Below are 18,613 nucleotides of genomic sequence, written 5' to 3'. Positions count from 1 at the left end.
GCCTCCAAAAGTCTTGCAAATAAATTGATTTTAGGATCAGGTTTTGGGTTGAGGTTAAGGTCAGGTTTAGGATTAGGGCCAGGGTGAGGGTTGGGATTAGGTTTTGGGTTGAGGTTAAGGTCAGGTTTAGGATTAGGGCCAGGGTGAGGGTTGGGATTAGGTTTTGGGTTGAGGTTAAGGTCAGGTTTAGGATTAGGGCCAGGGTGAGGGTTAGGTTTTGGATGAGGTTGGTAAGGTCAGGTTTTGCATAATGGAAGTAACATATTAACAACACATCTACTTAATGTAAGTAATGTATAAACAGAACATCTAAAAGATGTTTACTTCAGTGTATTCAGATCCTTCACTACTGCTACTTCACTGATATGTTGTTGATGATCTGTTAAGAGTTTATTAATCATCTACTAAGAACCACTCCAAAAAAAGTGTTACCGAAATAATATACTAACTTTCCTAATAAATTATGCTCATCTGGCTGATTGCTAATCCGCCCCCCCCACCTCAAAATCAAAAGTGGTTTCATTCTCCAGTATGCAGATGTATTGTCAGTGGCTTTCAACCAAAACAAAATGAAACTAAAACCAAAATCAGCATGTCAGAAGCACAAGGAGTGCAGAAAGACAGAGAATGCTAAAAAATGCAGACAACAGTACATATGTTGCAGGAAAGTAAGCTAGCTTGCTAACTAGCGATTAGCTAGTAAGCAGTCATTCATAACAAGCACAAGCTAATACAGAAGGAGCATTGATTCAGTGCAGCTAGTTTACATATTATTAATAGTTAATGTGACACAGTGTTTTGTGATCATAACCCAGTGAAGTTCAGCCTCAGCCCAGCAGCTCACCTGTAATACACCAGCTCCAGAAGTCACTGAGAGAGGGCAGCACCTCTAACTTTACTATTGCAGCTGAAGACTTGAGACCAGGTGAGCTCACTATAAATATGATGTAAATGTGATAGTAAATATACTAACTTTTTTGTTTTTCTCTTCTGAATTTCCCTCTAATCACACTGAACAGACATAGACAAGTTTTGTTACCACTAGGTTTTTATTGCAACACCAACAAATCACATTCAGTATAACAGGTTACTGATTACACTTTCAATGTTTAATCCGTTTTACAGTAGAAATAAATGGAGCTCATTATGCTGCTAGTGAACTATGCTGCTGACACAGCTGCCTAAAAACCATAGAAACGGACCTTAAACAGAAGTGAGGACCCTGTTGGGGTTCATCCTAAAGTTAGGACAGGATTTAGGAGGTTTAGTCTAGTTAGGATGTTTGTGTGATGCTGTTTTCTTATCTGGAGTTCATGATGAGATTATGAAGGTAGGAACTGTTATTCTGGAATAGATACTGAACTAAATTCAGTCCAGACTGAAGTCGCCATGGAGACCAAGCAGCTCAGATTTCAGACTTAAGAAGTTTCTGTAATACAGGCCCAGGTGTGCAACCTTTACATTAGGAAGAGCAGGTGACCACTGAAGGTGGTGACGCGATAAACATCGCCGTATACACTTCTTCTAGATGGCATTTTCAAGGTGATTATATCTCCCACCTCCAACAACAGTAAGACTCCATTCGAGGTGCTAACACGATGATCGGGCTGATGGCCATGTGCAACAATAATGAACATGCTGTTCTTGAGCAAGTCTACTGCTGTTGGCGTTGAATCACTTCCTTCTCCGTGGATGTGAAGATCAAACTGGTAGACACCTCTAACTGGTGCAGTAAAGGCTCCTGTAAAAGTTTAGTGATGTGAAAATAGGAAGTGTTGTCTCTCTGGTCATAATTAAAAACGCATTTTTAAAGGTTTGTTTGCATTTGAATGAATACCTGTTACTGGGTTATAAGCATTGCCAATATTTGTGATGATGTTGTCAAACACCAGCCTAATTTCAACGTCAAAAGGCCCAATTTTGCCCCCTCCAGGTCTATGAAAAGAAGCTGAAAATGCCACTTTCATTCCTGTAAGTAGATTCAGTAAAGACAGTTTAGCAATAAAAAAGCAAAATTTAAATTGATTTCAATGTACATTGCTTCTTATGATTCATTATTTCAATTTGTCTGTCAATTTAAACTACAGACTGGTGGACACAAGACGCAGAAGCAAATTTAGTTAATATAACAGAGATGCTGACTTTGATTTGTGGTCATCAGTTCCTCTGCTTGAGTCAGAAATCTTAAGGTTTTTGAACAAATCATTAGCAAAGATGATATTTTTACCTTAAACCTCATTTTTGTCACTCAGAATACAGTTTTTTTTTTTTTACCTTCTTTTAGTTGTTTCTGCTCCTCAAGTGTTTTCTTCAGCTCCTCCACTTGACTTTCACTGACACTCAGTCTGGTTTCCATGCTTTTCATTTCAGTCTTTGTGTTTCTCAGCTCATCTTTCAGCTCTGCCAGCGCACTAAGAACAGACTGGGTGTCTTGCTGGTCATCTTGTTGGCTAGGGATTGTAACAAAAAATTGAGTTTGCCCATTGGACAAGTAACAGCACAGCAACAGCAGCACAAAAGCAGAGCTCTTCATCCTTGAACTGGCTCTTCTCTCTCCTGTATTTCAGAATTTAGATTTCTCTGAACATTTATTGCAGACTTTGTTAATCATTATCAGATATCGTCTGTTAATGATTAAAGAGGACCAAACTAATTGTTCAGAGAAATCTAAATTCTGACAAACAAAGAGAGAGAAGAGCCAGTTCAAGGATGAAGAGTTCAATTTTTGTAATGTCCTTGTATACTTTGTATGGTCTTCGTTAATCATTACCAGATGATATCTGATAAGCTTGTTTCGGCAATTAAAAGACTATGAAATGAACTTGCCTGTTTACAGTACGAAAGCCATGAAAAAATGTCATCCTGTATGAAAATGAAAAAGCAAAAAATTATTTCATATGCTAACCCATTGGCACAGGCAGAAATAACTGTAAGCCCTGTAAAAAAGTGGCTACCTTGTGGTGGTGGGTAGTTACATTTTCCAAAAGCCCATAATGGCAACACATCAAGCTACAACCCCACAGCAGAGCAGTCATCATTACACCTATTTAAGCATGTCTACCAAGAACAACCAGACTATCACGAATGCAAGATTTACAACCCCATTTCCAAAAAAGTTGTAAATAAAAACAAAATGCAATGATGTGCAAATCATTTAAACCCTATATTTCATTGAAAATAGTACAAAGACAACATATGAGAAATCTTATTGTTTTTGGAAATAATATGCGCCTATTTTGAATTTGATATCAACATCATGTTCCAAAAAATTTGGGACGGGGGCAACAAAAGACTGGTAAAGTTGTGTAATGCTGAAAAAAAAACGCTGGTGGTTAATTGAGAACAGGTCAGTAACATAATTGGGTAAAAAAAGAGCATCTCAGAGAGGCGGAGTCTTTCAGAAGTAAAGATGAGGAGGGGGTCACCACTCTGTGAAAGACTGCACCATCAAATAGTGCAACAATTCAAGAATAACGTTTCTCAACATAAAATAGCAAACAACTTTTGCTTTTCATCATCTACGGTACATAATATCATTAAAAGATTCAGAGAATCTGGAGAAATCTCTGAAACAAGTAAAGACTGAAAACCAGTATTTGCTGGCTGTGATCTTTGGCCCTGTTAAAAACAGACATGATGCTGTAGAGGAAATCACTGCATGGGCTAAGAAACACTTCTGAAAACCACTGTTTGTGAAAACAGTTCATCACTGCATCCACAAATGCAAGTTAAAACTATAAAACACAAAGAAGAAACCATTTATAAACAGGACCTAGAAACACTGCCACCTTCTCTGGGCCTGAGCTCATTTAAATGGACTGGGATGAAGTGGAAAAGTGTCCTGTGGTCCGACGAATCAACATTTGAAATTCTTCTTGTCCTCCGGGCTAAAGACCACTCAGCTTGTTATCAGTGCACAGTTCTAAAGCCAGTATTCATGATAGTATAGAGGTGCATTAGTGCACATGGCATGGGTGACGTGCACATCTGTGAAGGCACCATTAATGCTGAATGATATATATATGCTTTGGCAATATATGCTGCCATCCAGACGACGTCTTTTTCAGGGAAGGCCTTGATTATCTCAGCAAGACGATGTCAAACCACGTTCTGCATGTATTACAGCAGCATGGCTCCATATTGAAAGAGTCCGGGTGCTAAACTGGCCTGCCTGCAGTCCAGACCTGTCACCACTGATAACATTTGGCATTTGGCATAAAATGAAAAATACGACCCCAATCTGATGAGCAGCTAAAAATCTATGTTAAGCAAGAATGAGAAAACGTTTCACTTTCAAAACTACAGCAATTGGTCTCCTCAATTCCCAAACACTTACAGAGTGTTGTGAAAAGTAGAGGTGATGAAACACAGTAGTAAACATGCCCCTGTCCCAACTTCTTTGGAATGTTTCAGTTTCAACATTTGATATGTTGTCTTTGTAGTATTTTCCTTTAAAAATATGGTTTATATGATTTGCATATCATTACTTTTTTTTGTTTACATTCTGCACAGTGTCCCAACATTTTTGGAAATGGGGTTGTACATAAACCCAACCAACACTGCAACATCATTCACTATAAAGCACATGTCCGCTTGCCACTTGCCCAGTGAAGATGACCTAACTGAGTTCTAAATGGACAGCTGGGATGACAAGAAAAAACAGCTCAGCAAACTTAAAACCTAAACAATCAAGAATCCTTGGCTAAAGCATGTTGCCATGACAGGCACAAAAAATTTTTATGTAGCATTTATATCTTACCTCTGATGATGTTATGCGTGGAAGTAGACATTTGCTTTGATATTATTACAATAATAGTGTGATTATTATTACAATTGCCATATGTCGGCTCTACCTCACAAGTGCCATAGCAGCTGCGTTGGGCCCCATGGCCACAGGGGTCCCCCTATTCAGGTTAATTATATCTCAAAAAATAATGCATGCACCTAAAACTCACACAGAGAAATCAGCAGAGAAACAGCTCTCATCCTTAACACGACTCCTTTGACATCCAGTGTTTAAGGGGTAGACTCTCCTGATACATTTGTGTATGTTTCCAGGATATATAAACTGAATGGCCAACATAGCAGGCAGGTCACATACAGCCACATGTTTCCGGCACATAGTAGGTACTTAACACTGCATTATTACCCCAAGGCACAACCCTGCTGCACCTCTTAACGTCCATTACAATAACTATTTATACATTTTACTGTCCTTCAGCCTGGCTGCAATGTCAAGCCTCACTGCAGTGCCTTGACTGCTGTCTTCTCATTGTCAGTCTTTGTTGTGCTGCTATTCCTTGCAGTCCTCAGCCAGGCTCAGTTCTCCACAGTTTCAACGCTGAGGTCGCCATTCCGGTTAGCGGAGATCCCACCTCTGACACCAGTGTGGCATCAGCATAGAGTAAGAGGACGCAGGAAACAGCACTTCAAATGAATGACAGCAGGTAGGTTATCAACAGCCACACATTCCATGCTGATGGTAGTCATTAATGCTGCACCACTGCCCCCACCACCCAGCACATGTAACACATTGCTGCACCAGTAACTTCCACAACAACAGCTTATTTACATTATTTAAGTCTATATATATATATATATATATATATATATTAGGGGTGGGAATCTCTAGGCACCTCACGATTTGATTCGATTACGATTCAGAGGCTGCGATGCGATTATAAAACGATTATCGATGCATCTTTTTTTTGATACATGATTTCTATTTTCTTACTGTCTGAGGACTTGGTACTTTTAAAGCTAAGTATCTGTATTGATCCATAATGCATTTATGTCCAATATCTTTTATTAATAAAACAAATGGAAGTGATGTGGTAAGTGAACTGGAAGGCTCTCATTCACTGCTCGTTTGGAGACGCTGCTGCCACTCATCTGCGATAAAATGCGCTGTTGGGGTGAAATAATGGATGACCACGCACTACGTAACAGCCGTCCTACCCGTTTTCTTCAGTGATTTTATAACTTCGGTTTTGGTCTCGTGGTAGACACGGAGTTGGCGGGGGGGAGGGGGGGCGTGTGCAACATAGCGAGAAAGCCCTGTTTCGCAACGACTGAGATTGAAAAAGGAAAAGAGAAAGACAGACGAACATTTGGAGACAAACGGACTTATTCGCATTTATAAGCAACGTAGTTGGTTTCCTGATACGTTAAATCTGCAACGAGAGACTGTCAAACACTAAAAAGTTGCGAAGATGAACTCGCTTCTCTCTCTAATTTTCCCGTTCCACCTTAAATGGCGCCTCAGTCAGAATTTAAGGTGGAACGGGAAAGTTCAGCAAGAAGCTGGAGAATGAGAAGCGACTTCAGCCTCGTAAAACAACCGAAACCTGAAAGACATTTTACAAGAAACTATTCAACTTTTGAGGAAAAGTTTTCTGGCGGAGATGGAAGAAAAGCGGCTGTAGCTGAGCTGAAGCTCAAAGCAGAGCAGAGCAGGTCCGCGTTTTCGTTTATATTGTTTAGTCTATACTAGGACATTAACACACACTGAGACATACTGAACATTAAATGTTGTGGCTCCCAAGCTAGTCTGATTTTTGTTGAAAAGCAAAATGGCTCTTCTTATCATTTGTGCTGTGACTCCTGACCTAACCTGGCTTTAATGCAGAGGGAGCCGGTCGGATTTCTCGCTCATCCAGCTGTGTTTTTGTTATGTGCCGCCACAGACTGTCCGGGCGCTGCACTTCCCCACTTACAAGTTCCGCCCTTTGCGTTCCGTCAACATTACGTTGTAAATTAAATATTTAGAAAATCGATTTTTGAGGTTGAATGAATCGATTCAGAATCGTGCACGCCCGCATCGCAATGCATCTAAGAATCGATTTTTTCCCGCACCCCTAATATATATATACATATAGCTTAAGAACTTTATTTTAAAAACTTTTCATTTTTAAAAGTATAAGGAGGTATTCCATTTAAAAGTCAAAGAAAACAACTGCAACTGTAAATTTTACAGCAAATAGGTTTTATGTATTAGCCTGTTAGCGTCACTGGTACTGAGTGCAGATTGGTTGGCGAGTCACTTAGCTCTGTCAGGGTCTCAGAACAAATCAGACGCTCTCAGATAAAAACCCAAGGTAAAGCTTCACTTGAGGCTGAGGGATTCACACAACTATAGGAAAACAGGAAATTCAGAACAGGAGAATCGTAAAGAGAGCTCCAAAACACAGTCCGGGGTTAGACACGGAAATCCAAAAACAACAACGACAGTGCAAAAGGGAAAAGGCATAAAACAGGTCAGGAAAGGGCAAAAAGGTCATGCACGAGTAAACAGCAATACAAAGAATGCTTGGTATGCAACAGGAGGTGATGGGAATACTTTGAAATTGACTAAACTAAGGCCCGGGCTTATGCACTACCTAACTGATTACATGTAGTGACAAACAGGTGAGACATTAGAACTCAGGGGATGGAGATGAAGATGGAGACATAGGTTCCCCCAGAGACTCATGGAAGTTGTAGTGCTCTTCACAGTCCATAGAATGCTGGTTGCAAGTAACAGACAGAAGGCGTGTCCTTGGCAGTAGGTCTGACAAGCTCACTGGCTGAGAATGAGTAGATATATAAATTTGTATAAAACGCAGCTTTGAAGTCTAAAAACTGGAGTTCAAAAGCAATTAAAAACAGAGTAGTGTTGAAATATTTTATGCTGTTCTGTGTTGAGAAGTCAAGTACATTTTTGCAGGATAAAAATGATCTTAAATTTACAAACCATGTGCAAGACTACCATAGGAACCCATTCATTTTGGATGTGCCCAGAAGCGCTATCTAGCATCTGATTAATCCTAGAAGGCATCATTCAGTGGTAGTTCTCATTAGAAATCTTACGCATGTAATGGCCTCTGCGTTGTGTTTACCTGCATTTGTCTTTGCAGAAGAGCACATTCGCCTTCACACCTGCTTACATCACTATACTGCATAATACATATTCACTTCATCTCTGAATGAGTCACTTGTTCAGTGACTTACCTTCATTTTTCTAACTCTGCTCCTCATTCTTCTTCCTCAGTTCCTCCACTTGACTCTCACTGGCTCTCAGTCTGCTCTCCATGCTGTTCACTGCAGTCGTCGTGTGTCTCTGCTCAACTTTCAGCTCTGCCAGCATAGCGCTCATCTCTCTCAGTACAGAGTGGATGTCTGGCTGGCAGCTTTGTTGGGTGGAGGTTGTGGCTGGAGGTTCAGTTCTGGGATCCTCAGCCTGAATCTGGTTCTCTCTGCCTTCATAATGACTCAGAGTGATGTCCTTCACACTGACCTCACCATTGAAGACACCATACAACAAAGTAAATGTGATTTTGCACATGCAGGAAAAACATGTAAATGTTGATTAATTAGTGTCACAAATTAATTTATATTAATGGAACTTTTTTTACTCCTTCATCAGGGTCTGCCTTCTCCCAGCAACAAATTCCAAAATTATTAGGTAAATATATTGAGATTGATTGCTAACACATCCTCTTTCGTGTTATTTTATTGACAGGAGAACTGACTGTTCAAATAGTAGTGTAATGACAACTGATCGTCAGCAGAGGTCACCCTAGTCTCAGTTTACTGTTTTAAAAGCCTACAATGGAATTTCATTCTGACAGTTTAACGTAAACTGCTGGAAAATTACTACTGCTATGCCCCCAGCACTGCAGCAGTCCAGCTTCTGCCATTTTGTGGTCACATGGTGGAGAACTTGCCCACTGAAACTGCTTCTCTGAGCTACTACAGCCTTTACAGATCAGAATGTAAACATTTTTAAAGGAGTTTTTTCTGTTTGTTTTATTTTGCAGAAGTCATTATGTCATTTCAATGAAGCTTCAATCTCAACAACATACTAAATATATAAATGCACACAGTTACATACATTTCACTCCTCCAAGACAACGTGAGACTTTAACTGTGATGTAGTTGTTTAAATGACTGTATATCCTGTATCTGGAGGCCTGAAGCTGTTAGATTTTATAGTTATTGAACTTAGTAAGTTGACCGACTGTAATACACCTAATAACAAAACACAATAACTTAAAATTTGAATTCATTCAAGTTATTTTAAACAACAAACCTCTTTTGCAGTGTGTGCTCACCATATTTACACTCTTAGAAAGGAAGGTTCTTCAAGGGTTCTTTAGTAATGAAAATTACCTGTATATGATTAAAAACGTTCTTCAAATTGATGGAGAATGTGCTGTATATGGTTCTATTATCACCCAAAAGGGTTCTTCTATAGCCACGATGTCAAGCTTGTAACAACAGAGGAACCCGTTTTGGTGCTACATAACACTTTTCAAAGAAGTTCTATATGGAACCATGGAACATTCTTCATCAATCTGAAGAACCCCTTCATGACATAGACACTTCTAATCATGCAAATGGTTCTTTGAATGTTCGTGGTTCTATATAGTACCATTTTCTTTATTAAAGAACCCTTGAAGAACCATCTTTTTTAAGAATGTCGAGCAACACAAAACATTCTGACTTTTTATTCAGTTATTCCTGTTTATTGATTTTTTCCTCTCATCTTTTTCCTTGTATAACTCTAATTAAAGCACACAGTAAACAGTGGATCAGGGCAGAGGTTGATTAAAGTGCATGTCAGAGCTGAACTGATGAACTATTTTGTTTTTTTCTTCTGTATTATTTTATTTTGCATTGTTTTACTCAGTGAAGCTGCTTGTTACCACATGAAGTAACGTGTTTTAGATGTTTGGCCTGAACATTTTTACTGTATATTGAGCCAAAAGTGTTTAAGAGGCAAAATATCACTGACGGTCACTGTATACAACAATATACTCTTAAAAAAGATGGTTCTTAAAGGGTTCTTTAGTAAAGAAAATGGTTCTATATACAACCATGAACACTCAATTAACCATTTTCATGCATAAATGTTATTTATTTATTTTTTTTAATGGTTCTATGTTGCACCAAAAGCATTCTTCTATTGTTATGTTGTCAACCCTTTTTAGGTGCTATATAGATCCACATACAACACCTTCTCTATCAATCTGAAGAACGATTGCACCATGCGAAGAAGCATTTAAGCATGCAAATGGTTCTTTGAGTGTTCCTGGTTCTATATAGAACCACTGTCTTTACTAACCTTTGAAGCAGCTTTTTTAAGAGTGTACTCGAAGCAGTATTTAATCTGAATGATTTGATTGAACAGCTATTGTGACATTTCCATAATCAGTGGCAGAAGTAAACATTGAGCAGTGCATGAGAAACTATTGTAATTAAATGATTGTGCTGGAAAGCTATTAGATAAAAATGATTAATCAAATAGCTCATATTTATTAATCAGAGATTGCTGTGATAGCAAGCAGGTGTAGTGATCCAACACACACTTTAACACAATGATGTTTATGTGGAGAAAAAGTTTCTTTCTAAAGGCTTTGTAGTTAAAGGGAACTTAAAGAAGAATGTCTGCATCATTAAATGGTTAACATGTCAGCACATCATTCAGAGTGGTTCGGTCTAAAATGCATCAATCTGGAGAAACTTACCAAGACACAACTGTTAACCATGGTGGTGATAGGAACCAGACGTCCTCCTCTAAAAGCTCCCTCACAGAAAGTTACTACACGGAATGGTTATGAATTCACTGCCTGATGACTGAGATTTTTTATTATTTATTTTAACTATACACTCTTAAAGGTCGGGGTTGCTGCGCCCCCAGCTGTATTCGGTGGGGGTGGAGAAACTCTGACTTCAAACGAGGATATTGTCGGTCGGTGGGAAGAGCACTTTGAGGAACTCCTTAATCCGGGAGACATGCCTCCCTCACGGGAGTCAGGGCCTCTGGCGTGTTAAGCTCCATTTCCCTGGTGGAGGTCACCGAGGTAGTTGGCAAGCTCTTCAGTGGCACCGGGGGTGGATGAGATTCGTCCGGAGATGCTTAAGGCTCTGGATATTGTGGGGCTGTCGTGGCTGACACGCCTCTGAAGTATTGCATGGACCTCGGGAACAGTACCCTCGGACTGGCAGACCGGGGTGGTTGTCCTTAATTTTAAGAAAGGGGACCGGAGGGTGTGTGCCAACTATCAGGGTATCACACTGCTCAGCATCCCTGGGAAGTCTATGCCAAGCTGGAGAGGAGACTTCGACCGATAGTTGAACCTCGGATTGAGGAGGAACAATGCGGATTCCGTCCCGGCCGTGGAACATTGGACCAGCTTTTCACCCTCTCACGGATTGTTGAGGGGGCATGGGAGTTTGCCAACCCAGTCTACATGTGTTTTGTGGATTTGGAGAAGGCTTACGACCGTGTTCCCCGAGATCTGTGTATCTTTCTTTACAGGAATCTCAGGGCAAAAGGCAACATTTTCTCTTAATCATGTTCCTGAAAAAAGCTTGAGATTTAAAACATTTAAGGCAAACATAAGATGTGCCAGCACCTGGTGGAGTTAATCACTACACATTCTAAAACAGTAATAAAAAAATGGATCCATTTTTTATTTAAATATTCATGTACTGAAACATGTAGTGCTAACATATAGTACTGTAAAAAAGTCAGAGTGGAGCTTTTCATTTATGAAGTATTAGAACAAGTTATTAAATACAACTTATTAATTTTTAGTGTCCGGAAAAAGGCAAAAAAATTACACAGAATCCTCAACAACTACTATAACATCAGTTTTCTCAGTACTTAGTGTGTGTATCTTTGCCTTTATTACAGCTTTCATTGTATTCAGTTTCTTGATTTTAGTTTTAGTAGAAATCTGCAGGGATATCTCTCCACGTCTCTTGTAAACACCTCCAGAGTTCAAACGTCTTTTGCTTCTTATAATCCAAGTAATCCTAACCACAAACTCAGACTCATCAGCCCATCAAACCTCTCAGATTTCCCTGTCCGAGTGTTCTAGAGCAAATGCTCTTCTTTTCTTTTCTCAGTGAGGTTCTTCTTCACAGCTACACATCCTTTCAGACCCACAGCGCTGAGTCGTCTTCTCACAGTGGAAGGATGGACAGAAACACCTGTGGATGTTTTCAGATCTGAAGCAGCCTGATTTTCTCCTCTCTCTCAGAGATGAAAGCTTTAAGTGCTGTTTATCTGATGGGGGCAGTTTTGGGGTCGACCAGCTCTTCCAGGTGGTTGTTAGGAGCCACATGTTCTCTGGAAACTCCATTTTTTTCCCCACTTATTTTCTTTTGACTTTCCTCTTTCTGGCTAATCTCCTCAGAAATATCAGAAATTTAACCTTTTTAACTCCACAGAAGTGTGTGAACCAGCTGAGGTGAGTTTGGGTTGTTTGTGTGAATGTTAGTGTCTCTTTGAAGGGGAACATAAAGTCAGTGAGGTCTTTGGAAGCAGCTGGAACTGGTTGGTCTAAAGGAACTATAAGGTGCATAAGAGTAAAGCGTGGACAAATTACACACTGATAGATTTAATATTAATATTAAGATTAATATTGCTTAGTGTTGGAGCATTTTATGGAATTTTCTATTGAATTTGTGTTTTCTACTTTTTTTCTGGCAATGAAAAACGAATAACTTGTACTTCTTTTCACTAAATATATGAAAGAGTGGTCTCTGATTTTTGCACAGCACTGTAATTACATGCTTATTACTAACCAAAGCTAAAACTTGAGAAGTTCTCACTATGCACATTTACTCTGCAGTCATTTAAGTGTTCATAGATCATCATAGATTAGTTTTACCTTTATTTCCTCTTGTTTTCATTTTAATTCTGTTAGATATTTTACACTCTTTACAGAAAATAAAAAGTATAATCTTTATCGAGCATCTGCTGGCGCATTGGTCTTAGTCATTTTAGATACTCATGAGTTGTTATGAAGGACGAAAATAAGCATCAGACAATAAATTGTAACACTTTACATTAAAGAATGCAAATTAATTGATAATTACATGCTAACAAGTAACTAAATACTCATTATTCATATATTAATTTCTTGTTCAGCATTATTTTACTAAATTACAAAGTAAGTACTTGGTAATTAGTATTCGAGTACACTATTAACTGATAGTTTGTCATTAGTTCACAGCTTATTCATTCGTCAACTGTGTATGAACTGCTGCTTATTACAGTGCTAACAAACGTATAGGTGTGTTTACTCATATAAATAACATGAAATCTAACAAGCACATGTGTTAATCCCATTAGTTATCTGTTAATTAATCTTCTGTTACAGTTTCCATTGTGCAGTGTTGTTCTTTCATCTTTCCTGGATATTTTCCTTCACCTGCATGTATTTATTTCACCATAAATTACTTCTTACTTAACCATTAACGACTGCTTTATGTGTCCCTCCAAGTAAAGCGATGACCTTCAGTAATAACATCCTAATTATATTACAAACTCATGATTAGGAGGAGCTTTTATTCACTGTGAATCACAGCAGAAACGTAAGTGGACATACAGGTTAGGCCTGAAACACAGGCTGCTTATTTAAAGACTTATAAAGAGAGATGCCCTTATAAGCAACAGAATGAACAGCATCTGTCACACTATTATCTTATTATCTTAAATTGTAAGGGGTTCTTCTTGGAGTGGTGCTATGGAAACCCAGTCTTGCACCCCTAAACAAACTGTCATTGGATGAGATGTACAAAAATCTGAAGGACAAGCTGTGAGATAATAAGATCAGTAACTAATCAGGTCTTAATCCTGAGTTTGTAATATAATTAGTAGCAAGATTAATCCCTTTATTGAGGGGACACGAAGTGGTAATTGGCAATCACTAGATTAAATAACAGATACTTAATATGATTAACACAAGTACTTGTTTTTTTCCATATTATCTGTATGAGTGAACACACTCATGAGTTTGTTAGCACTGTAATAAACAGAGGTTAGTACACAATTAATGAGTAAATAGGTTGTGAATTAATGACAAAATAACTCAGTGTTAAATCAGTTAACAGTGTGCTTAATTACTAAGTAATTACACTACAATAAATGGTGTCTTGCCAAGTGAAATGTTACGACCCTAGGGATCGTGATGTGTTCTTTGCAGTTTTCTTTGTTTTGTTATGTATTGCAGTGTCATGACGATTCCACTCCAGCAGGTGACTCAACCTATAGAGGCTGGATTGCAGCCAGGTGGAAGTGTGAGGCAAGAGAGCTACACGCTGTTGCTTCCCGGTTCCCTGACCACCAACTTGAGAAATGCTTGTGCTTCATTAGAGTAACTAGTAGTTTACAAGGTGTTAAGGTTTTCAGTGTGGTGTGTAAAACCTATGTTTCAAATAGTGTTGAAACTTTAATATGTGCTCCAGCTCATACGGTGTGAATGTTGCCTTGTGAAGTTGTATATTCTCCATCAAAGTCTGTGAGGCCTGGACACTGCAGGATTTTCCTCAGTTTAGGGAGGGAGGACGTTTTTGTTTCTCTGTTTCCTCCTGGTTGTGGCTTTAGTTAGGGAGTTGGGTTAAATTTGATGGATTTCTTTTCTTTGTGTTGGTTAGGTTTAGTTAGTTGTTAAAACTTAGTTTGCTTTGTTCTGTTTGTTATTTTCCCCTACCCTCCTTTGGTTCAGTTTTCTCACCTATGTTTCAACTTCAATAACTCTTGATCAATGCGAAGCTGGATGTTGTATGCGTGGTCGAGGGAATCAGAAGGGCACGTGTGACTCTCTCTCTCTTTCCTTTTATGTTATGGCCTAAGCCTAGACTGGGTCATAACAGAAATGATCTTAAATCTAGTCGATAAATCTAATATTTCCCGTTTTGAGATGGTTGTGCTCTTATTATAAGATTATCTAGCTTATTTCTAGACATTTATTACTTGTTTTATGTAATTTTTTTAAGCATTAAGCAAAATTACCTGCCAATATAGTGAGATAATTTTCCTTAATAAAATTACTTAAAATAAGTGAAAAATGTATAATTATAAGGAAAATAATCTTAAATTAATCTTACAACAATCTCAACAGGAGAAATATTAGATTTTTTGACTATTTTTAAGATAATTTTACTCGACACTATTTTTTGCAGTGTAATCAGTAATTAATGCTTAATGAGAAGTTAATGTAAAGAATGTGTTTTATTGCTGATTAACATATAATTACCAATTAACTTGTGACACTTTATGTATAGAGTACCTGATGATTATATAGCACGATCACTTAAAAACAATCCAACGTTGTGTTATATGAGAGCATTACCACTCATTTGTATTTGATATTTGAGACCAGGTGTGCAGACGTTACATAGGGAAGAGCAGGTGACCGCTGAAGGTGGTGAGGCGATAACTATCGCCGTATATATTTCTCTGAGCTGGAAGACTCAGGGTGATTATGTCTCCCACCTCCAACAACAGTGAGACTCCATTCGAGGTGCTAACGCGATACTCAGGCTGATGACCAAAGGCAAGAACAATGAACCTGCCGTTCTTGAGCATCTCCACTGCTGTTGACATTGAAGAACTTCCTTTTCCTTGGATGTGAAGATCGAACTGGTAGACGCCTCTAACAGGTGCAGTAAAAGCTCCTGTAAAAGTTTGCTGATGTGAGAAAAGGAGGTCTTTTCTGTCTGTTTACAATTACTATGTAGTTTAATACTTCAATTTTGATTAATACCTGTTATTGAGTTATAAGCATTGCCGATGTTTGTGATGATGTTGTCAAACACCAGCTTGGTGTTACTGTTAAAAGGCCCAACACTGGCACCAAGAGGTCTGTGAAGATAAGCTGAAAATGCCACTTTCTCATCTGAAAAAGATTCAGTAAAGACAGTTTAGCAATTAAAAAACATAATTAGCCAAACGGAGCATTTTCTCCTGCTGAATTATACTATAAATATATTTTTGTCTACTTAAAATTTCATTTCATTTAGCAGTAGAAATACTGCACTCTTAAAAAAGATGGTTTTTCAAGGGTTCTTTAGTAAAGAAAATGGTTCTATATAGAACCATGAACACTCAAAGAACCCTTTTGCATGATCAAAGGGTTCTTTGCATGGTGAAATGGTTCTTTAGACTGATGGAGAATGTCTTGTGTATGGATCTATATAACTTACCGAGTCAGACTTGTTCACATTGGTGGTGATGGGAACCAGACGTCCACCTCTAAAAGCTCCCTCACAGACAGTTCTGAATTCACTGCCTGATGACTGAGATTTTTCATTATTTATTTGAATCAGTTTGTGGTGGAGGGATATAAGAGTGTTCCAAGACAAAATAGTCCCCAGAGAAAACTTATTTTTTCAAATTTTACACTATTTTACAATTATCAACATTCCATATAAACACCCAAACAACTCTGAACAGCTCGGTTTACATCTCAATCACTGAATTATGCAGAAATTTTGAAAAATTGGCGGAATTCCCCTTTAACTAACATAATCGATAATGACAGCCCCTAATCAGAGCAACACAGTAGAAGTATGAATGGTTCTTATGTGTGTACAAGCTTGACACCGTAACCATAGTAGAACCTATTTCGGTGCTGTATAGAACCATTTTCAAAAAGGTTCTACATAGAACCATCTACAGCACATTCTCTATCAATCTGAAGAACCATTTCACAATGCAAAGAACCATTTAATCACACAAAGGGTTCTTTGAATGTTCATGGCTCTATATAGAACCATTTTGTTTACTGAAGAACCCTTGAAGAACCATCTTTTTTAAGTGTGTAGCCACTTTGTTGCAGTCACAAACACTAAAACCTCGTATCTCCAAAATGGTAACTTTAGTTTACTTTTAATGTAAGTCAATGGAACCAGAATTTTTTCCAAGTCATTTTGGGTTGTTTCTTTTGGTCCAATGTAAAGAACAACAGGCAAATAATGTATATATATATATATATATATATATATATATATATATATATATATATATATATAGATATATATATATCAGGATAGATAGATAGATGAGTTACTAACATTTTACTAAAAATGATGCATTAATGAATTTACTATATCCATAAGAGAATCTGTACATAACCTCCCCCTGAATAAAACATTACATGAACACAGTTATTGCCCAAAATAAATAAAACATAAAAGTAAAATTTTTGAAAGAAAAAAAAAAGTAAAAGTAATATATATAAGTTGTGTGTTGAATCAAATAAATTCAGCACAGCACCTTCAGGCTGCATGAGCATTTGATGAGAAGAAAGCCACACAGACAGCAAAGTGTAAGATAAAGCTATTAATGCTATGAACAAATATTTGGCTAACCTGCTGTCAGTGTTGGGCAAAATACGTTGAAAAAGTTGCAACTGATTTATACTTAACACACCATCCTAAATGCATTCAGTAACGTCGGAATCGAAATAGCCGCTACTTCCTCATGCAAAATGAACACGATTAGCTTAAGGTCACGGCCGCTGTCTCACCTGTTTACTCAGCATATTAGTTCACCTTTGGCCTCGCCCTGAATGCTTCATATGACTATTTCAAATACAGTAAATCAGATACTTACTCTCATTTGTGGTCATCAGTTGCTCCACTTGGGTCAGAAGTCTGGTCTCTGTGCTGCTCCAGTTCATGGCTTGACCTAAAGAGCGTTCACGAGTTTTGAATAAATCATCAGCAAAGATGACATTTTTACCTTAAACTTCACATTTATGTCGTGTAATATACGGTTGGTCTTACCTTTACTGAGCCGGCTCTGCTCCTCAAGCTTTCTCCTCAGCTCCTCCACTTGACTCTCACTAACACTCAGTCTGGTTTCCATGCTTTTCATTTCAGTCTTTGTGTTTCTCAGCTCATCTTTCAGCTCTGCCAGCGCACTAAGAACAGACTGGAGGTCTTGCTGGTCGTCTTGTTGGGTGAGGATTGTGGCAGTTTGCCCATTGGACCAATAACAGCACAGCAACAGCAGCACCAAAGCCAAGCTCTTCATTGTTGAACTGGTAATACTCTCTGCTTGTGTTTCAGAAATGAGCTTTGTCTATACATTTAGTAGGTTCTTCGTTAATCATTAATAGATCGAACCTGATAAGGTTGTTTCAGCACTTGAAGGACAGGAAAACGAAACAAAAGAGTGGAAAAGATTCTCCGGAATCCTTCATGGCAAAATGTAACCCAAAAAGGTATCCCACTGTTTATAGTTAACTTTGGTTAGTTCATCTAAGCTATTGAAGCTCTATTAGATCATTTTAAGGTAATAAGAACAATAAAAAGAGAATCATGTGATGAACCTGCCTGCCAACGTATACATGTGTATTTGGTCCCAAGTGTGTAAACATAACAGACCTTCTGATAAGAACATCCTTCAAGCAGGACTCACAGAAAGCATCCCTGACCACGGTGTCAATGGCAATGGCCATCTCAGTCCTCAAACAGGACAGTAAAGCTGTGTGAAGAGCTGAAGGGGAGAGAGAGAGAAAGGGAGAGAGAAGGGTTCCCTGCTCTGACATGGTCACCATTACTCTTCTTGAGTGTAAAATTTAAAATGTTACTTACATTCCAGACTATCAAGATCGGGCGCTGCGGATAGGGCTGCCCACCGCTCTGGGCAAGTGTGCCCACCGCCCCCTAGTGTGTGTGTTCACTAGTGTGTATGTGGTGTTTTACTGGGTTAGATTGCAGAGGTGAAATTTGCTCTTTGTGGGACGAATAAGGGTCTCAAAGTGTTAACAGCAAACAGACTCTTTCATTTCTTTAATTTTCTTTCATTCCAGTGTTGCATCTTGATCTG

General features: G+C 38.5%; 2 protein-coding genes across 2 annotated transcripts; both read right to left on the bottom strand.

Annotated features, from left to right (window-relative positions):
* Window positions 1-1,030: 1,030 nt before the first annotated feature.
* Window positions 1,031-2,579, bottom strand: LOC118799202 (complement C1q-like protein 4). Its single transcript, XM_036558935.1, has 3 exons — window positions 2,275-2,579; window positions 1,838-1,969; window positions 1,031-1,741 (listed from the first exon to the last, which is right to left on the bottom strand). The coding sequence occupies exons 1-3, from the start codon at window positions 2,531-2,533 to the stop codon at window positions 1,458-1,460; spliced, it is 675 nt and encodes a 224-aa protein (XP_036414828.1). The 5' UTR covers window positions 2,534-2,579; the 3' UTR covers window positions 1,031-1,457.
* Window positions 2,580-14,914: 12,335 nt separating this feature from the next.
* LOC118798820 (complement C1q-like protein 4) lies at window positions 14,915-17,863 on the bottom strand. The gene is made up of 4 exons (XM_036558386.1): window positions 17,566-17,863; window positions 17,393-17,467; window positions 15,543-15,674; window positions 14,915-15,453 (listed from the first exon to the last, which is right to left on the bottom strand). The coding sequence occupies exons 1-4, from the start codon at window positions 17,813-17,815 to the stop codon at window positions 15,170-15,172; spliced, it is 741 nt and encodes a 246-aa protein (XP_036414279.1). The 5' UTR covers window positions 17,816-17,863; the 3' UTR covers window positions 14,915-15,169.
* Window positions 17,864-18,613: the final 750 nt, after the last annotated feature.

Source organism: Colossoma macropomum, unplaced genomic scaffold (assembly GCF_904425465.1).
Source record: "Colossoma macropomum unplaced genomic scaffold, Colossoma_macropomum, whole genome shotgun sequence".
Lineage (NCBI taxonomy): Eukaryota > Metazoa > Chordata > Actinopteri > Characiformes > Serrasalmidae > Colossoma > Colossoma macropomum.
The sequence above is the reverse complement of the archived record's forward strand: the minus strand, read 5'-3'. Positions and strand labels throughout refer to the sequence as shown.